Source organism: Scyliorhinus torazame, chromosome 20, assembly GCF_047496885.1.
Source record: "Scyliorhinus torazame isolate Kashiwa2021f chromosome 20, sScyTor2.1, whole genome shotgun sequence".
Taxonomy (NCBI): domain Eukaryota; kingdom Metazoa; phylum Chordata; class Chondrichthyes; order Carcharhiniformes; family Scyliorhinidae; genus Scyliorhinus; species Scyliorhinus torazame.
In genome coordinates, this window is record NC_092726.1 from 17,941,049 (window position 1) to 17,963,225 (window position 22,177).

The following is a 22,177-nucleotide window of genomic DNA, read 5'->3' on the forward strand; positions in this document are numbered from 1 at the left end:
CAGATGGTGGAGGAGTGGGGAAAGAAGGGGCAATGGGGTGCAATGATGCATTTTTGAGAAACAGTTACAGTTTAATGTTGAGGCTCACAATCTATTCAATGGCTTCAGCTGTGAATGGTTGTCATGTGACCGGGAATGAATCTCTCAGGGCCAAAGTCCAGTAGATGGATGATGACTTGACTTGGACAATCACCTCCTCATTGTGTTCCACTTGTGCAACAAGTGACCACATCTTCCCCTGGCCAATCCTCAAGTGACTGGGGGTTTTCTGTGGAAGGTTCAAAACCTGGGAGTTCACACTCTGGTCACTTACCAGATTGTGACTGGTGATGTTCATAGTCAACCCGGAGGTGTGCCATCGAGAGGCGGGGCTGTTGTCAGTTTGTAGGGTGTGGGGTGTGTTCTAGCAGGACCTAGGAGCGCATTGTTTTTTTTTTAAGGTCCTGCTGTGTCAAATGATGCAAATAACACAAAAGAGTAAAGAAAAAAAGATGACATGGAGATCTATGAATGGTAGTGATTTTGATGACAATGTTAGGAAAGGCCATGAAGAAAGATGAAATGAAATGAAAATCGCTTATTGTCACGAGTAGGCTTCAATGAAGTTACGGTGAAAAGCCCCTAGTCGCCACATTCCGGCACCTGTTCGGGGTAGCTGGTACGGGAATTGAACCGTGCTGCTGGCCTGCCTTGGTCTGCTTTAAAAGCCAGCGATTTAGCCCAGTGAGCTAAACAGTGAGCATTTCACTTTGGTCTGTTTGGGGGACTGGGAGTCAATGGAAATTAGCATCTACCAAATTAATCAGGGAGAAGGGCCGAATGCAGGGTGAAACGTGGGGAGTTGGTGCTTTAGAAAAGTTGAAGCTTATCTGGGACGCAGTACAGGAACGAGACAGCAGTGAGGACCCTGGCAAGTCCAATCAGGAGATGGCAAACCTGTTCAAAAATGTTTTCAAAGTGAGTTTCGGTAACATTGCAGAAATGGAATTCAGCCCTTGGTAAAGGATTATGAGGTTTGACGTTCAGCTCAAGGTGCAAGAAGATGCTGACGTTGTGCATCATTCTCTTCAGCAGATCTGTGGATACACCGAAAAGTTGGAAAACAAATAGCTTGGCCTTGATTGATGATGTTAACTTAGTGCAAATCGGACAGAGAAAATAACAGAACCTCACAGTTAGTTGTCCATTGGTACTTCTCACTGAAAGAGATAATCCACTGATCCCATTCGCCCATCTGCCACTTGGTTGCCTTTTGGAATTTTGACCCTTGATATGTCTCAAAACAAGGTTTAAATCCACTTTAATTTTTCTGCACTGACAAACTGCTGCTGTAAGAAGTTTTACAACACCAGGTTAAAGTCCAACAGGTTTGTTTCGATGTCACTAGCTTTCGGAGCGCTGCTCCTTCCTCAGGTGAAGGAAGAGGTATGTTCCAGAAACATATATAAAGACAGATTCAAAGATGCCAGACAATGCTTGGAATGCGAGCATTAGCAGGTGATTAAATCTTTACAGATCCAGAGATGGGGTAACCCCAGGTTAAAGAGGTGTGAATTGTGTCAAGCCAGGACAGTTGGTAGGATTTTGCAGGCCAGATGGTGGGGGATGAATGTAATGCAACATGAATCCCAGGTCCCGGTTGAGGCCGCACTCATGTGTGCGGAACGTGGCTATAAGTTTCTGCTCGGCGATTCTGCGTTGTCGCGCGTACTGAAGGCCGCCTTGGAGAATGCTTACCCGGAGATCAGAGGCTGAATGCCATTGACTGCTGAAGTGTTCCCCGACTGGAAGGGAACATTCCTGCCTGGTGATTGTTGCGCGATGTACGTTCATTCGTTGTCGCAGCGTCTGCATGGTTTCGCCAATGTACCACGCTTCGGGACATCCTTTCCTGCAGCGTATGAGGTAGACAACGTTGGCCGAGTCGCACGAGTATGTACCGCGTACCTGGTGGGTGGTGTTCTCACGTGTAATGGTGGTATCCATGTCGATGATCTGGCACGTCTTGCAGAGATTGCCATGGCAGGGTTGTGTGGTGTCGTGGTCACTGTTCTGAAGGCTGAGTAGTTTGCAGCCTTGACGCGCGACAACGCAGAATCGCCGAGCAGAAGCTTAGAGCCAAGTTCCGCACACATGAGTGCGGCCTCAAACGGGACCTGGGATTCATGTCGCATTACATTCATCCCCCACCATCTGCCCTGCAAAATCCTACCAACTGTCCTGGCTTGACACAATTCACACCCCTTTAACCTGGGGTTACCCCATCTCTGGATCTGTAAAGATTTAATCACCTGCTAATGCTCGCATTCCAAGCATTGTCTGGCATCTTTGAATCTGTCTATATATATGTTTCTGGAACATACCTCTTCATTCACCTGAGGAAGGAGCAGCGCTCCGAAAGCTAGTGACATCGAAACAAACCTGTTGGACTTTAACCTGGTGTTGTAAAACTTCTTACTGAGCTCACCCCAGTCCAACGCCGGCATCTCTACATCAAAACTGCTGCTGGTTCACTCTTCGCTTCTTTTAGGAATATCTCTAGTTTGTTTCCCGTACTTGATGCTGGCTAAGAAATCTGACATGTACATGAGAATGAAAGTTAAGGATGGTGGCAGAGAAGTGGACTTGTCTCAACAGCATACGCATGAAGGTTGGATCATGTGTACACACCATGTCATATGGACACATTCAATCTAGTGCCCACTGAAAAACAGCACGACTCATAATTCAGGGATCCGAAGAAACTAATGAGCTGTAAGATCAACCTGAACTACTGAGACTTGCCAAAACCCATGGAGACTTGAACTGAATTGCTTTATACTTCGGTGAATGCCAGTGAAATTGGATTTCCAGGTCACTGCAATTCACAAGGTTTCATTTCACAGGTATTTCAGCAGACTTTGCGTTGCTTTAAGTTTCAGCTGTTACAAATTATTTAACTTTGTTTTTCAATACTTATTTTGCTGCTGTAAATTAAGAGCCACGTTTTACATAGAGTCAGAGCGGTCTACAGCATAGAAAAGACCCTTCAGCCCATTGTGTCTGTACAGGTCAAGAACCACTATTGCCATACGTATTGCTGAATAAAGGTGTTTCTTTGCAAGCTAAGTTTTTAAATCTGGCATTGACACAAGATTAGCACATTCTTTTGGCCTGATTAATCCTTAGCTTGACATTGGATAAGCTGTGATATATTCTTGGTAATTGTGCTGTCCAGTCGATCAAAAGAAACAAAACGCTCGAAAATGAAGACAGAAGGTAAAATGTGACTGCAACACCTAATAAAGAAATGAGTGTGAATAAAAAATGAGCCCCAGAAAAGCAAAAGTAGCCCCTGAGTAAACACTCAACCTTATTCAGCATGCTGTAATGAATTAATTCCATCGTGTTATGGGCCAGGTTTAGAGAATTCCAAAGTGTATCATGGAGTTTACCTGACCCACAACTTTTAACAGATTGTGGTATGGGGAGCACAAGGCCCACTCTACAGGTTTGGTACAGCACAAATCAAAAGCAAAACAATGTTTATTCTATGAACTCAAGTTAACCTTTCTAAAACAAACAGTGAACATCCCAGCAACCAGTAAATCAAATACACCCCCCAAAGAAGACAACACTAAGTAATCTGTAAGCTGTCCTTTTAACACCCAGAAGACTTAACAAACATTTAAACAGAAGCACATCAGGGTTTACATTCACAATTGAGAACATTTATAATTCTGAATTCACCAAATGATCCAGAGATAGTCTTTCATGGCAGAGAGCTCAACAGTACAGCTGCTTTATCGGACTTCAGCTGCAACACTGAAACATGAAACCAAAAAGATACAGACACACCCAAGCTTTTCTCAAAGTGAAACTAAAAAACAGAACCAGAGCTCAGCTCCACCCACACTGTAGTAACATGGGGCGCGATTCTCCGATGCCGCGCCGGTTGGGAGAATCGCCTGGCGCACCATTTTTCCACGTGACACCGGTCCGTCACCCTCCTGCGATTCATCCAAGCAGCGAGATCGGCCTCGTCGAGTTCTGCACGGCGCAGGCCGGAGAATCGCCCGAAACACCCAAAATGGTGATTCTCCGCTACCCCCGCTATTCTCTGGCCCGGATGGGCCGAAGTCCCAACGGCGTGACCCCACCGACACCTGGGCTGCCCTCCGACCGTCCAGCCCCTCGGCTGTTCCAAACTCCACCTGCTGTACCGGCTTGGCTGTGTGGTGCACACCAGACCATGACCCGGGAGCCTCATCACTTATCTGCCCAACCGAGGGGAATGTCTCTGCGATGGTGGATGGTGTGTGAGACAGCAGTGCCGCTAGCTCGAGGTCATCGTCCGTTAGGAAGTCTGGTGTGTACTGGTCCCCCTCACGGCCCAGCGCAAGGTGCATGCAGCCCATGTCATGTTGCCCTCCAGGTGATTCCGTGGACTGTGTGGCCGTTCTCTGTGCGTCATTGTCACGGTCCGTCCTGTGCCCCTCTGTATTGTCTCTCCGTCGTATGTGCATCCCCGTCCAGCGTCCAATACTGAGAGGATCGCCCTCCTGTCCGACCGACTGCCATCCTCTGGCGTGCGTCCCTGGGTGCGCTTGAGGTTGGAGATGGTCGGCTGTGTCCTGGCCGAGACGACCTTGAACGTTCGGCGGCTGGCCCTGGGAAACACAATGATACGGGGTTCGTTAGACACGCTGGGCCGGGTGTATGGTGGTGGTGAGGGCAGTGTGTGTGTGGGGTGGGGGGTGCAGTGGCCAGAGTCTGAGGGGGCAATGACGGGTTTGGGGGGGGGAGGGGGTTGAGGACATGCAGGGTTATCTCACTTGCTTCTGCACCTCCGACCTGGCATGTCGCGACCTCCCGGTTGGCGGATCCCCCAGCGAGGTCCAGGGCCCTCTGCTCGTGAACGTTTAGGGGGTGCAGCACTGGAGAACCCCCTCTGGCTGTCATACGCTCACGTTGGTTGTGAGCTGTCTTGTCCCGGGAGCGGGGGGGGGCTTGGATAAAGCATCACAATTAGGCGGGTATCATCAGGGCGTGCAGATATAGGCAATATTAATGCTGGATGAGGAGACCGTTGGAGCCACGCCATAGCATCTCTCCAGGGGGTGTCCCGGTGCTCATGTGGGTCGAGGGGGGGGGTTGTGATCTGGGGGCACCCTCATGGCACTTACCCTGCCAGTCCGAGTGAGGTTGTGCTGCTTCTTCCTACACTGCTTCCCGGACTGGGGAGTGTGCCCCACAGCAGTGCCAACTTCACGGCAACCGCGCCTCACCCTGCTGGACGGCTGGCGATGCCCACGTCTTGGGCAGAGGGTGGCCCTTCGCTTTTCAACCACATCGAGGAGGGTGTCCAGGTCCGTGTCCCGGAACCTCGGTGCGGCTCGTCGGGGCTCAGCCATCTCTCCTCCTTCGCCTCTTTGTGGGTCCTCCCGTGCACGGATCGTGCCATTTATGGCGCAGCGTCGCATCATTTGGGCGTCGCGTGCTTATGACGCTGCTTTCGTGCCACCCCCCCCCCCACGAGTTCCTCGCGGCCCCGCTCCTAGCCCATTTTCGCGTCCTGAATCGATCGCGATTGTGAAACTCGACGGCGTTCACGACGGCATGGGCACTTAGTCGCGGGAGCGGAGAATCGCGCCCATGAGCAGCCAAACATTTCTATTCTCATGACAATCTAAATCAAAGAACCTGCATTTCCATGCTGTGCACCTGATGTCTGTTTCTTTAATTATACAGCTGGATTAAACAATTAAGAATCATTGTTTTTTCTTTCATGCATTTTCTTTCCAAATCACCATTTTGCTGGCTTGAGATGTGATTTTTCTTAATAACAGGCACTATCTGCCATCTGCTGCCTACTTCAAATGGTTGTTCTTCATGTGTCAGCCTGACGCGTTGCAGGGTTTACAACCACGACTGAACTTGAAGTTCTCTTCATCCATCTATTCCTGGACCTCCAACAAGGGCTCCAAGTTACTGAACAGAAGCACTAGTCTTGTAGTACACAAATATATAGTTGTATGCTGTATTTATTAAGGTCTGATTACTCAGAAGGTTAAATGTGGCCCTCTCTCTCTGCTGCCTGGTTATGACCTTTTGTGACATTTGTCACTCAAGTGAGTAACACTCTGCTGCTGAACCACAAGTTTATGGGTTCAAATCTGTCCAAACTGGAGGACAAAAATATCGGCTGGCATTCCAATGCAAGACTGGGGGAGTGCTGCATTGTTGGAGGTGCTGTCTTTCACATGAACCATTGCCCTGTCTGCCTCTCAACTGGATGTTAAAAAAAAAATCCCATTACACTACTATTGGCTAATCCCATTCCACTACTTTGATAAAGAGTGGGGTCTTGGCATCCTGGACAGATTCTCTCCCTCAATGGATTATTAACCCAGATAAATAGATCATCTGATCATTATCTCATAGCTCCTTGTGGGAGCTAGCTGTGTGCAAATTGGCTGCCATATTTCCTGCACTGCAACAGTGACCACACTCCAAAATTACTTCACTGGATGTTTGGGACTTTCCAAAGATGTGAAAGGTGCTGTGTAAATGTGTTGTGCCCAGGACATAGCGGACGATCATACAAGACAGTGCTGAATCAATGAGGAAAATTTATATTTTCGAAAGAGGAAGCTGAAGGTCACTGAATTCGAAGAAACAGTATTTACTGAGATAAGTGACTGCCATTCCACTATTCCCCGAGAGACCTGTAGAACTGAAATGTTCTTGGCATCAATTCTTCAATTTAATGGCCTCCTTGCACCCTAACTAGGTTTTCACATTGTCTGAAGCGTACTGCTTTATGTTTATAAACTTTCCCAAATATCACACTTGTGACTGGTTTGTCGGAAATTGCGACCTGCAAATTGGTCTTCAATGACTGAATTTTTTAAATGTAATTAATTGGCTATGAATGACTTTGAAACATTCCAAAGATGAAATAAGGTGCTCTTTCCCGTACCAGCCTCCCCGAACAGGCGTCGGAATGTGGCGACTCGGGGCTTTTAACAGTAACGTCATTTGAAGCCGACTTGTGACAATAAGCAATTTTCATTTTCATTTCAAATGCAAGTGCTCTCGACCTGATCCCAGGCTTCTCCCAAAGGTCCAACTTGCCTCAGCTGTTGGCATTCTTACCTCAACAGTCAAAAGATTGCGTCTTCAATCAGTGCTTTTGGGACTTAAGCACATAATCCAGATTGGCACTCCAATGCAGTGCTCGACAAGTGCTACACTATGAGAGCTGATGAGTTGACGCCCTTCATCCTGCTCACGTGATTCAGTGGATTGTTAAACGTTCTATGGCTGATGATTCAAATGTAGAATGACTATTTTACTTTGTATGCCATGCAGTTCAGGTTTACCGTTAGCTTGACATTAGGGTTGCTTTCCTTTGTGGGACACTTTAGGACCACAGGGCAGAATCTCAGAGTAAGGTCACCAATTTAAGACAGAGATGAGGAGAGATTTCTTCTCTCAGAGGGTAGTGAATCTGTGGGAGTTTTTACCCGCAGAGGGCTGGAGACGTTAGGTCATGAAGTATGTTTCTGGTTGAGATGGATAGATTTTAATCAGTAAGAGAATCAAGGGTTCTTGACAACATCTAAGACAAAGCTTCCCACTTGATCGGCACCCCATCCACCATTTCAAAATGCACTCTCTCCACACCGGTGCATGGTGGCTGCAGTGGTTCAACAAGGCGTGTCATCACCATCACCTTCACATGGACAATTAAGGATGCACAATCAATGCTGGTTTTGTCATCAACACCCTCGAGAGGTGGATGAATAACTAAAGAAGCAGAATTAATGCCTCGGTGACAGAATATATTGCAAGCCACTCTGAGCCAAATGGATGCAGAGAGTCCCAGGAATCATCCTTCGTACTTTATGCGCTTAGCTCAACACCATACTGCAGCTGCCCAGAGTGTCGAACATAGTAGTGGTGGTGACTGTCCACTATATTTAGTGGACAGTCCAACTGCATAGGAAAATAATTGGGGTCAACTCCCTCTCTGGTAAAATAGCCATTTGAAACAATGTCTTGTCTGGGACCTGATGCTTTAGCGAGTTATTACAGGGCTGCTAGAATCCAGGGAACGGTAGTGCGACAAAGAACCAATCTATCAGAAAAAGGGGAAAAGGGCAGCACGGTGACACAGTGGTTAGCACAGCTGCCTCAAAGCGCCGAGGTCCCAGGTTCAATCCCGGCTCTGGGTCACTGTCCGTGTGGAATTTGCACATTCTCCCAGTGTTTGCGTGTGTTTCACCCCACAACCCAAAGATGTGCAGGGTAGGTGGATTGGCCACGCTAAATTACCCCTTAATTGGAAAAAATTAATTAGGTACTCCAAATTTATTTTCAAAAAAGAAAAAGGGGGAAAATAAATATACATGAGAAACTTAAAACGTGGCACTTTCACAGCAGACAAAATCACCTCTGCACTCTTAGGTCTTACCATCCTCCAAGTGTATTGCCCAGATTGGGTCAAAATGCACAAGCTGAGGCTTAATCATTTTTAACAAGGTTTGACATAAATTCAATGTTTTTGTACTTTATGCATCTACTTGTGAAGTCATGGGTCCCAGGTGCTTTTCTTTCTCCGCAAAGCCTTCTCAGATTGTCATCGCTTTGGAAAATTTATGCCCATACACCCTCAGGTATCTTTTCTTTAAAATTGAAATATTTAACTCGTATTGCCTTTCCTTGTTCTTCCCACCAACATGAATCACTTCACTGCATTAAATTTGATCCCCGTGCTTTTGGGGATTTCACCCAGTCTATGTCCTCCTGAAGTCTGTTCCTATTCCTCTCACTGATAACATTTCTGAATTTTGTGTCATCTGTCCTGTATACCAAAGTCTAAATTATCAAAACGTATCTAGTCCCATTTTCTCATCCCATCACAACTCCTGGGGGTTAGCCCTGCACATTTCCCTCCAATCCAAAAAAAAACTCTTCCAATTTGTTGGAAGTGGCTCATTAATGTTTCAGAACATTTTGATTTGACAGAGACGGACTTGAAGAGTAGAATCTTGCGAGGGTTTGATCTGAAACGTAATTTGCCTGGCCGCTTGCAAAGTAATTGTACCATGTGTGGTTTAGCTCTTCAGGATGGAAGGTTCCAGGTTCATTGTCCATGTCTGTATGGAGCTAACTGATCTCGGCTGGGGAAACAACTAAAGTGCCACAACTGGCTACTTCGACTGCAACAGCGAGGATTGAAAATCAGCCCCTGATTGCAACGCATGTGACTAATCGAGTTCCTGTGTCATGTCTTGAAGGTGCCGCCTATCAGATGAGACATTAAACCAAAGCCCCATTTGCTCTTCCGGTGGAGATAGAATCATAGAATCCCTACAGTGCAGAAGGAGGCCATTTGCCCATTGGGTCGACACAGACCTGCCGAATGAGCACTTCACCTCGGCCAACTCCCCTGCCATATCCCCGTAACCCCACCTAACCTTTTTGACACTGAGGGGCAATTTAGCATGGCCAATCCATCTAACTTGCACATCTTCGGATTGTGGGAGGAAAGCAGAACACCTGGAGGAAACTCTCACAGACACGGGGAGAAAAGCGCAAACTCCACATAGAATCGAACACAAGTTCCTGGCGCTGCGAGGCAGCACTGCAAACCACTGTGCCACCCCTAAAGGCACCATTTCAAAGAAGAGCATGGAGTTATCCCGGGTGTCCTGGCAAATATTTATCCCTCAATTATCTTAAAAACAGATTTTATGGCCAATTCACCTTTTCCCACCTGATTCTGGGCACTTGAGTTTCCTCAAGTTGATTGTTCTGTTTCCTGTGTTACAACAATGACTGCATTTCGGAAATCCTTAATTGGCTGGAAAGTACTTTGGGAAGTGTGCTATACAAATAGAAAACGTTCTTTAACTGTCTTCAGTCACGACTTCAGTCCAGCATTGAGGGTAACATGAGGAACTGTATCCCAGCACATTTCCAACCAAAAAGGGATCAGCACATTCAGGAGGAAATTGGAGGTGGCGAGTTGTTGGGAGACATAGCAGCGGCTTTGACCAGTTGAGTCTGCTCTGCCATTCAATTTGATCACCTATCCCCATATCCCTTGAGGCCATTAGTCTCCAGATATCAATTGATTTCAGTCTCAAAATGCTCAACGTCTCACGAGATTGCGTTATATCTCGCAAGGAACTGAGAGCCGAGTAGATCTCGGGAGCAGAGTCTCCCGGCTTCTATTGGCCAGGCTGCGCCGTGGTGCACTGCGTTTCGGGCGCAGCATGGCCGTTTGAACGCACCCCCTATCTACATCTGCCTTGTCAGCACCCTATAAGGGGTCAGGGGAGAAAACTACCCACATAATTGACTGTTGTCACTGTTATGGGCCAAGGTTTAGAGAACACCAAAGTATATCATGGAGTTCACCTGACCTACAATCTTTGATACATTTTGCTTATGAGGGGCACAAGGGCCCACTTTCCAGATGTTATGCATCAGGGTTCTTAAGTATTTTTAAACAAAACAATGTTTATTCTATGAATCCAGTTAACATTTTATAAACAGACAATAAATATTTTATCAACTACCAACACAAATCCCCCCCCCCAAAGATACAGTACTCTATAGGTAACCCTTAATAACTTTCCTAACAACATCCGCAAGCCAAACACCCTTTTTTCCTACAAAATAGTTGGTTTGAATTCCTTACAGAAACAGGTATTACTTCGAAGTTATCCAGTGGTCTGGAGACATTCTTTAGCATGCAGCGAGAGAGACCAAAGTACACCTTCTTTGTTTGAATGCAGCTCCCAATTGAAAACGAAACCAAAAAAAAACGCAGAACCACAAAGCAGCTTCCAGCTCAAAACGAAAACAAAAGACAAAATCACAGCCCAGCTCCACCCACACAATGACATTACTGCAGCCATTTGATAAAACACCCGTTTTTTTTTAAAGGGACCCTCACATGACATCACCCTTGATTGATCAAATTTGAATGCACGGTGTGCATCGGAAAGCAACGCAGTCTTTCCTCAAGGTTTTAGCACTTATCCTATATCAACTGAAAATTCATTGCTGCTGTGCAGAGATCTAATCCAGCAATTGCTAAGTCAAAAGTTATGGAAAAGTTTTAACTTTAAGCACCACTGCTTGACAGAAAGGTCCCTGTTTAACACAAATTGATCTGTAAAAGCCTGCAAACGCACATAGTATTGTTGCAGAAGTGATGAATGCCAAAGAGTGCCTATTTAGGATGTTCAGTGACCTGGAGCGGTTCTCCATTACCTGCAGGTCTTTGCCTTGAAATTTTTCCAATGTGTCATAGGACAATTACAGCACAGGAGGCCATTCAGCCCATCTTGTCCATGACAGCACAAGGATACCCAGGTGCCCTTTTTAATCGCACCTTCCTGCACCCGGTCCATAGCCCTGTAGCTTGGCGCACTTAAGGTGCAGGTCCAAATACTTTTTAAAAAGTTTAGGGTCTCCGCCTCCACCACCAACTACCCACAATCCTCTGGATAAAAAGGTTCTTTCAACACCTTCTGTCACTTGTGCCCTGGTTCTAGAATTCTCCACCAAGGGAAACAATGTTGTCCTGTCCACTCTATCTCATACCCTCATAATTTTCTACACCTCAATTAAATCACCACTCAGCCTTGATTGATCCAAGGAAAATGACCCCAACCTATCCAATCTCTCCTCACAGCTACACTTTTCTAGCCCTGGCAACATTCTTGTAAACCTCCTCTGCACCCACTCCAGAGCAACAACATCCTTCCTGTAATATGCTCGGTAAAAAATGAGAGATAGGCAGGAAAGTTTCACTGTTGCCTGAAAAGCAGAGCAATAACACAACCAGATCCAGAGCTGATACAGCAGTGTTCTAGAACCACAGAATCCTGCAGCACAGGAGGACATCATCAATACATTTTGCCAGTGCAACCTCTTGAAATGATTTCTTCAATGAGTCCTACTCCCCTCTTCTCTCCCTATCTTCCTGCAATAATTGTTACCCTTCAACTAAAAGACCAATTCTATTTTGAAAGTTACAATGGAAGTTGCTTCCAGCCCCCTTTTTGGCAGTCGGTTCAAGATCTAAAAACAAAACCCTCTTTTTTAAAAAAGTACTACTTTGTCTTTGCCAATTATCTTAAGTGTGGCTACTGATTTTCTGCCACTGGATCCAAACTTCCCATTATTTACTCTATCAATATCTCAGTTAATGCTGAAATGTGCTTTTCTCCCCCAAGCAGAGCCTCAGTGTGAATGCAGTTATGCCCCTTTAAGTTATTTTTTCTGGCTTTATAATTTGATGAAGGCAATTTGAGCTATTTTCAAGGCACTGGCCTGTGTTTTCCTTCAGTGAATTCATTCATCGTTGGATGGTCCTGGTGTGGTGAAGCAGAGATGGTTGTAGTGGGGTTCGGGAGTAAGGAGGAAAGATCCTTTCTTTTTGCTATCTTTGTCATCCACTCAACTGCCGACAGATCTCCCGGAGGCACCATTTAACTTCACTTGCTTTGAAGGTCTTGCAGGTTTTTTCTTTTAAATAGTGGACTTTGTGTTTCAGGTGCTGCAACAGCACAGCATTTTCCTCCCTGGTACTGCCAGACTCCCTCTTGTGAGTGAAGAGGCCACTGGGAGTCATGGCGATGTGTTAAAACCCAAATCAGGAAAGTCAATCAAGTAATACAAGTACCAGCAAAAGTTCCAGCCTTAAGCCACTTGCAACCAAAGCAAGGAAATCCAGGTCATCACACCAATGCTGATCCGCACTGATACCAATTTCTGCCCACCTCAACTCAAGACACTGCCCTCAGGTACAATTCCACTGAGTCTGGATATTTGACTCAATGTTTCATTTGTTCAGTTGAAATAGTGAGCATCTTGATGCTCTGTTTGACCCTAAACTGACCTTGAAATGCAATATCCCTACTCTTTGATTTTTGCCTAACTGGCACAGTCTCAACATTAAAACCGTCAAATGTTGTTCCCCCTGCCCCATTCATCTCTATTCCAAACTATACAATATCCAAGTTCCAATGTTTCCAAAATTCTGCTCCTAATATTAGCAATATTTTGTTATCTATAAAACTTGTTTCTGTTGACCCTCATTTACTCTCTGTCCCCAATGCAGCATCTTTGAAACAAATTTCACCCCCACCATTGCCTTGCAGCATCCTCACTCCACAATCTCCTCCAGCCTCAAGGTCCAGGTTGTGACCAGCCTGCCACTTCTGGTTTTCTGCCCGAGCTTCCTCCATAGATATTCCTTACTTATTGGTCGAGCTAGGTTCTATCTCCTGGAACTGTGGCCAAATTATGTTGCCAAAATTCCAACTTCAATCCTGTTCTTATCTCGTGTCTAGATGTACAATTCCCCAACAAGAAGGAAAATTACTATGCAGGGACAACTCCTTACCCCAGGCTAACTGTACTATCTCAGTTGCTGGCTTTACTGAAGTAAGGTAACTTGCCATACAAAACAAATTGGATATCTTCCAGCCGTGACGGCTTAGTGCTCTGCTGGGTTGTCTTCACATTGTGAAATACTAATGAACGAACACTTAATAATTTGCGGACAGAATTTTTGAAAATTCTTTTAAGCGATGAGGGCGTTGCTGGCGAGGTCAGCATTTATTGCCGATCCCTAATTGGGTTAATGTTTCCCTGAAAATAGCAAAGAAAGGAAGGTCATATAAATGCATCAAGTATTCAAGACCACATGAAAAGTGTGCACTAAATATAGTATTATTGTGAAGCACCATTTTATCAAAAAGAGGTTAACACAATAGTATGGCAGCAGAGTTTCATAGTGTAAGGTGCAAAACACAAATTTGCTTTAAATTTTTCCCCAAATCTGACCATGCTATTTGAATTGAAATTCATGGTTTTGTTGTGCCTATTATGCACTGGTATTACCTTGATGTGCAGTCCCAGCCTATCATTTTTGCACATTGGCTGCAGAATGTGATCGATCCCCAGGGTTCTTGCACGGAAGATGCCGATTGAGAGTCAGGGGAACCAAGAGACAAATGGATGACAAGATTACTTTCAGGACCCGCAAATTGCCAGAATCGTATTGTGAGAAGTCGGAGGACAGGTTTCGACACTTCATTCATTAGCACAGGGTTAAATCGCTAACTTTTAAAGCAGACCAAGGCAGGCCAGCAGCACGGTTCAATTCCCGTACCAGCCTCCCCGAACAGGCGCCAGAATGTGGCGACTAGGGGCTTTTCACAGTAACTTCATTTGAAGCCTACTTGTGACAATAAGCGATTTTCATTTCATTTCATTCTTGGAAATGACAGTATTGTGCCTTGACAGAACAACTTAAAAATTTATTAAAATAATGCAGCGCAAGCTTACTAATGCTTATCTAATTGGAGTTCATTTGCAAGTGACATTTTGTCAGGAGCTATTCATTGTCTGCACACTGGAACATGTGAGAGAATATTTCACCCAGTATATTTCAGAATGCACCAACCAGCCAAAATCACACTTCTACACTAGTCCATTTTATTTTTAGGTGAGAAGTTGGACACCTCGAGCCAGAAAGTATTTTTGAGGCTGTAATGATTTTCTAATGCCAATCTCAAATTTCAAAACCATGCTGCTTGTAAGTGGAAGAGACCAGCAGGAATGAAAAGGTTCTAGAGTGGAGTTTCAAGATATGAAGACATTTGATCAGCATTCCTTTAAACATACAGAGGGCACAGAATGGAATACATTTCTTTGGGTAGATAACAACATATGTTCATCTGCTCAGAAGATAAAACCATATGATGTTCTCCATTCTCTGCTGTTCTTGAAGAACAGTGAGAGTGTTGGGAAAAAAATGCTTCCTCTTGAATATGAACCAGGAAATCACATTTTGTATGAATGCTTCTTCATTGAATTTTTAAACACTCTTGTGTATTGCAAGTCCACTGATTTTAGTTTCTTCTGACCCCCTTTTTCTTCAGCTGTTTTTCTTCCTCTCTTTAGGCCTCACACTTGGTACCATTCCCAGCGGCTCAAACAAGTGACCAGGTTTAATTCTGCCAATGCTGCTTCCGAATTAAGTGTTAACGGGTGTGGTATTATCAGGTGTAGGCTGAAGACCATTGGTTAAACCTAGGAGTTTACCATTGGCTGTTTGGTATGCAGCTCCGCCCTGACAGGCAGGGTATAAGAAGCGGTGCCGTCCCAGCAGCCCTCATTCTGTACGGAAGCTGCTGGGGAACAGGTCTAGTCTATTAAAGCCTTCAGTTATGTTACAACCTCGTCTTTAATTGTAATTGATCGTGCATCAATTTAATAGACTACACTTAAGCTGAAAGGATGGATCTCTGAATCAAGCCGGAGTGTCTACAACTCAGCCCCCACGCGGAGAACTCGGCGGCGATATTTAAGCACTGGCTGGCGTGCTTTAAAGGCTACCTCGAGACAGCCGGAGGCACCCCTTCTGGAGAACATAAACTGCATCTCCTGCACTCAAGGGTAAGCCCTGTGATCTACACCCTCATCGAGTAGGCAGAGGACTTCGATGCTGCGATCGAACTGTTAAAAGGACATTATATCCACCCTGTAAATCAGGTCTATGCACATCACCTGCTTGCAACTAGACAGCAAAGCCCCGGGGAATCATTGGAGGAGTTCTACCGTGTGCTACTGGTGCTGGGCAGAAACTGTGGCTGCCCGCAAGTTTCGGGGAGCGAGCACATGGAACTCCTAATCCAGGATGCCGACGTAGCAGGTATGAGCTCCTCAGAGATCCGCCAAAGACTCTTAGAAAAAGACACCCTGGGACTTAGAGAGGCACAGGCCCTGGCAGGGTCCATGGGCGTTGCCTCCAGAAATGCGCAGTCCTATGCGTCCGACCACACGGCGACTCCCTGGGCTGCGTGGCATCCCGCAGCGGCAGCCCCACAGACCTTCCCCGTGTCCCCGCAGGCCTGCAATGTAAGACAGCCTGCTAACTCTGTCGGGCCCCGCTGTTTCTTCTGCGGGCAGGCGAAACACCCCTGCCAGCGCTGCCCGGCCCGCACCTCCACCTGCAAAGGGTGCGGCAAGAAGGGCCATTTTGTGGGGGTCTGCCAGGCACGAGCCGTGGCCGTGATCTCCAGCGACTCCGGACCGCCGCGGCAACCTTCCCTCCGGACCGCCGCAGCAAACTTCCCTTCGGGCCCCAGGCGGCCAGCACTCACCACCACCCCCCTATCCTAGGGCCACGTGCGACCCACGGGCGCGGCCATCTAGCCCCTCGGACACCACGCTGGACGGATGGGAGCCGCCATTTTGTCCATCACCACCGCCATTTTGTCCATCCCCAACCACCATGTGCGACCCATGGGAGATGCCATCTTGGATGGGGCCCCAGGCCCCCAGCACGGCCGACTACACGCAGCCCGATCAAAAACCGCAACTACTTCATCTGGCCTCGGTGACTCTGGACCAAAATCGACCACGGACACTTGCAACAGCAACGACGACGGTCTTCATCAACGGCCATGAGACGTCCTGCCTGATCGACTCTGGGAGCACGGAAAGCTTAATACACCCCGACACGGTAAGGTGCTGTTCACTTGTTCCCCACCCTGTAAACCAAAGAATCTCCCTGGCCTCCGGGTCACACTCGGTGAAGATAAAAGGGTTCTGCCTAGCAAACCTCACTGTCCAAGACAGGAAATTCAACAATTTCCGCCTTTATGTCCTGCCGCACCTCTGCGCGGCTACACTCCTGGGGTTGGACTTCCAATGTAACTTTCAAAGCCTGACCTTCAAATTCGGCAGCCCTATACCCCCCCTTATTGTCTGCGGCCTCGCGACCCTTAAGGTCGACCCACTTTCCCTGTTTGCGAACCTCACCCCGGATTGCAAACCCGTCGCCACCAGGAGCAGACGGTACAGTGCCCAGGACCGGACCTTCATCAGGTCAGGGGTCCAAAGGCTACTGAGGGAAGGGGCCATTGAAGCTAGCAACAGTCCGTGTAGAGCTCAAGTGGTGGTAAAGACCGGGGAGAAACATAGCATGGTCATTGACTACAGTCAGACCATCAACAGGTTTACGCAGCTGGATGCATACCCTCTTCCCCGCATATCCTGAGGGGCTGTTTAGCACAGGGCTTAATCGCTGGCTTTGAAAGCAGACCAAGGCAGGCCAGCAGCATGGTTCAATTCCCGTACCAGCCTCCCCGAACAGGCGCCGGAATGTGGCGACTAGGGGCTTTTCACAGTAACTTCACTTGAAGCCTACTTGTGACAATAAGCGATTTCCATTTCCATTTCCATATCCGACCTGGTAAACAGGATCGTGCAATACAAGGTCTTTTCCACGGTGGATCTCAAGTCCACCTACCATCAGCTACCCCTCCGTACTAGTGACCGTAAATACACTGCCTTCGAAGCAGATGGACGGCTCTATCAATTTTTAAGGGTTCCCTTTGGTGTCACTAAAGGGGTCTCGGTCTTCCAACTCGAGATGGACCGAATGGTTGACCGGTATGGCTTACGCGCAACGTTCCCGTATCTTGATAACGTCACCATCTGCGGCCATGACCAGCAGGACCACGACACCAACCTCCGAAAATTTCTCCAGACCGTGAAAATCCTTAACTTAACGTATAAAAAAGATAAATGAGGATTTAGCACCGACCGCCTATCCATCCTTGGCTACATAGTGCGAAATCCCCGACCCTGAACGCATGCGCCCCCTTATGGAGTTCCCCCTCCCTCACTGCCCCAAGGCCCTGAAGAGCTGCCTCGGGTTTTTCAGTTATTTACGCCCAGTGTGTCCCTAACAACGCAGACAAAGCCCGACCCCTAATCCAGTCCACAATCTTCCCCTGTCGACGGACGCCCGCCAGGCCTTCAGCCGCATCAAAGCAGACATTGCAAAGGCCATGATGCGCGCCATCGACGAGTCCCTCCCCTTCCAGGTCGAGAGCGATGTGTCTGACGTAGCTCTGGCCGCCACCCTCAACCAAGCGGGCAGACCCGTGGCCTTCTTCTCCCGTACCCTCCATGCTTCTGAAATTCGCCATTCCTCGGTCGAAAAAGCCATAGTAGAAGCTGTGCGACATTGGAGGCATTACCTGGCCGGCAGGAGATTCACTCTCCTCACTGACCAACGGTCGGTGGCGTTCATGTTCGATAATGCACAGCGGGGCAATATAAAAAAACCAAGATCTTGCGGTGGAGGATAGAACACTCCACCTACAACTACGAAATCTTGTATCGTCCCGGGAAGCTAAACGAGCCTCCTGATGCCCTGTCCCGTGGCACATGTGCCACTGCACAAGTGGACCGCCTCCGAGCCCTCCACGAGGACCTCTGCCATCCGGGACTCACTCGTTTTTTCCACTTCATTAAGACCCGCAATCTGCCCTACTCCATCGAGAAGTTCAGGACAGTCACCAGGGACTGCCAAATCTGCGCGGAGTGCAAACCACACTTCTACCGGCCCGAGAGCGCGCACCCGATAAAGGCTTCCCGTCCCTTTGAACGCCTCAGCATGGACTTCAAAGGCCCCTCCCCTCCACCGACCGCAACACGTACTTCCTGAACGTGATTGACGAGTACTCCCGGTTCCCATTCGCCATCCCCTGCCCCGACATGACCGCAACCACCGTCATCAAGGCCCATCAGGGTATCTTTACACTGTTCGGTTTCCCTGCGTACATACACAGTGATAGGGGGTCCTCCTTTATGAGCGACGAACTGCGTCAATTCCTGCTCAACAGGGGCATTGCCTCAAGCAGGATGACCAGTTGCAACCCCCGGGGAAATGGGCAGGTAGAGAGGGCGAACGGAACGGTCTGGAAGACCATTCTACTGGCCCTACGATCCAGGAATCTTCCAGTCTCCCGCTGGCAAGAAGTCCTCCCGGAGGCCCTCCACGCCATCTGGTCTCTGCTCTGTACAACTACCAACCAGACACCTCAAGAACGTCTCCTAGTCTTCCCCAGGAAGTCCTCCTCCGGGACCTCGCTCCCAACCTGGCGAGCAACACAAGGACCCATCCGGCTTTGGAAGCACGTGCGGGCGCACAAGTCGAACCCGTTGGTCGAGAGGGTCCACCTGTTGCACGCTAACCCCCAGTACGCCTACGTGGCGTTCCCTGACGGCCGGCAAGATATAGTCTCCCTTCGGGACCTGACGCCCGCCGGAACCCCACGCGCACCCGAACCATTACCCCCCCCCCCCCTCCACAGCACCTCACAGGTGGGTCAGTCCTCCTGCAGCTCCTGCCTAGGCCCTCCCACCCACCGACGCCCCCTACAGGCACCCCCCTCTCGTGTCAACCGTTTACCCCACCAGCGGCATCTAGGGGTGACAAAGCTGCCATGGAGGCTGAAGCCACGCTTCCGGAGTCGCAGATGCCCGGACCCCCACCAGAATCACCACCGAAGACCAGATGATCCAGGAGGACGACCAGGCCACCCAACCGACTGATTGCTTCATATGTAACTATAAATGGACACTAAATGTATATATCTTCCACGCTTGTAAATATTCTCGACAACCCTGTAAGGAGGTATCATGGTACCTCCATATCTGATCATACCATGTGAGATGCAATTGTAACCACTGGCCACCACCCCCACCGGACTTTTTTTTTTTTAAAACAGGGGCTGGTTTAGCACAAGGCTAAATTGCTGGCTTTGAAAACAGACCAAGGCAGGCCAGCAGTACAATTCCCGTACCAGCCTCCCCGAACAGGCGCCGAATGTGGCGACTAGGGGCTTTCACAGTACCTTCATTTGAAGCCTACTCGTGACAATAAGCGATTTTCATTTCATTTCATGTGGTATTATCAGATATTGCAGTACCCGAGAAGCTGAAGACCATTGGTTAAACCTAGGAGTTTACCATTGGCTGTTTGGTATGTAGCTCCGCCCTGACAGGCGGGGTATAAGAACCGGTGCTGTCCCAGCAGTCCTCATTCTGTACCGAAGCTGCTGGGGAACAGTTCTAGTCTATTAAAGCCTTCAGTTATGTTACTACCTCGCCTTTAATTGTAATTGATCGTGCATCAACAGGTAACATAATAAATAATAATAATAGTCTTTATTGTCACAAGTAGGCTTACATTAACACTGCAATGAGGTAGGTTACTGTGAAAAGCCCCGAGATGCCACATTCCGGCACCTATTCGGGTAGACAGAAGGAGAATTCAGAATGTCTAAATCTCCGAATAGCACATCTTTCGGGACTTGTGTGAGGACACAGGAGCGCCCGGAGGAAACCCACACAGACACGGGGAGAACATGCATACACCACACAGTGACTCAGCCGGGAATCGAACCTGGGACCCTGGCGCTGTGAAGCCATAGCGCTACCACTGTGCTACCGTGCTGGTAGAGCACCTGCTTCTGCATTTCGTTTCTCCTGGATGGGATTTAATGCTTCACCTGCACCAAGCATCTCCACCTCATAACCCAACCAAGATTGAAAGCAGGTTTGTCCCACCATATTGCTCAGAGGCTTCACACACCAGAATAAAGTGACTTCAACTGCAAAGAAAACTGTAACTTCTAAAGCCACAAAAGTCTTCAGAGCCTTCTGAAAACATGATTTCCTTGTGCCCCGGAATCATAAGCCTAATGCCATCCAATGCTGTCGGATGAGAAGAAATACTGTACTCGCTTTTTCTCCATGAATAGCAAATCCACTCTTCAAACTAAGATATAGCTAGGGGCTATAATAAATATTTCTAGTTGATTCTGAAGGGAGGTCATTTATATTTGGCCAATTTAAAGCAGCTGTTAAATATTAACTTACATTTATCATACTTGCCTCATAAAATAATACAATTATCAGCATGGTTTTTTTCAGCATGCAGTAGCAAGGAATATATTTTCTGCTGATCTTGACCTGTGTAGTTTCAAAAAATATTTATGACCGATCATAAGATTCTCATTATTCTCAATATGTTTTCATGTCTATTTATTTACCTTCTTTGTCGATGCCATATTTCCTATTAACAACAAAATTATTTGGAACAGTAAGTTTATTTTGTGTTTCAGAAGATCATAAATTTTAAATGTCTGGCAGCATATGGCACAGCCAGCTAGTGCTGATTGACTGCTTCTGTAATAACTTAATGCCCTGGCAGCTCTCTCTCGTGTCACTTTACAGAATCTGAATAGTCATTTTGTTTAAAATCACAAGCCATGCCACTGTTTTGGAAATTTGGGTATCGACACTGGAGACGTATTACATTTCATGCTCTCTTTGATGCAGCAAAGGCTGGTTTGGATTTGCCACTCTTAAGCTCCTGTTTGTCATATCAAATCATAGCACAAATCCTGCAATGCTTAATTTGTGCCATTCAAAATTCTACCAAAAATATGTCGCAGTATCCTGTTCGTGAAGCATTGACATTAAGGACATTTTAGTAAAGGTGAGCCTTTGATGCCATGAACCGTCCAAACCCTGAAAGACTATTTTGTGCACTAAAGTCCACAGAGCACATAATTCTTTTCTCTGCCACCTCAAAATCCATGGCAACAATCTGCATGTATGAAAACAGGACACAATGAGCAAAAACAGTACACAATATGGCATTGTAATGCAACCCACTGCTGCCTCATTTTTACCTTGCAGAATGCAGAAAAAAACTTCAGCAAAAAAAAAAAGGGCAACTCTTGCTGCAGAAAGTGTGACAAGTTTTAGCATCTCACCCCCTTTGGGTGGTGAAAACTGCAAGAGGAATAAAAGAAAGTTACAATGCTTGATTTTTTTTTTTATAACAAGGAAAACCCCACTTCACAATTACCTGCAATTCCAAGCTAGCCTCTCCGTAATATCCAGAAGGAACCACACAGAGATTATGCTGTAGTTTGACAGAGACACTGTAAGCCATTCGAGGTAAACATTCACAAGATGACAGCAGGGAATAAAATCATCACCGTATCTTTTTTTTACCCTCTGTCTGTAGCTGTAACATTTGATGCTCAGGAGCTGGACTGGATACAATGGGAGCTCCCGCCTTAGACCCGCCCCTGCCTCCTGCCGCCGCACCATTGGCTACCAATCCCAGGATCCTGTAATCTGATTGGATTAAGTCTCTGTCAATCATTCCCGCCTGCCATCCTTGCAACCAGGCTGCTCAGCTGGAGTTGGCGCTTGCTTGATTGCTCCAAGAGGCAGGGAGATGAGAGGTCCTTATTCTCTTTATTCTTTTTAATCTTGACTCATGTTT

At 47.2% G+C, this 22,177-nt stretch overlaps 1 protein-coding gene across 1 annotated transcript in view; it reads right to left on the bottom strand.

Moving 5' to 3' along the window:
* LOC140396925 (zinc finger matrin-type protein 4-like) overlaps positions 1-21,927 on the bottom strand; it is a 222,659-nt gene extending 200,732 nt beyond the window's left edge. The window contains exon 1 of the mRNA XM_072485858.1: positions 21,752-21,927. Coding sequence (XP_072341959.1) covers positions 21,752-21,838 — 87 coding nt within the window. The 5' untranslated portion in view covers positions 21,839-21,927. The remainder of the gene's footprint in view (positions 1-21,751) is intronic.
* Between the last annotated feature and the right edge of the window lie 250 nt (positions 21,928-22,177).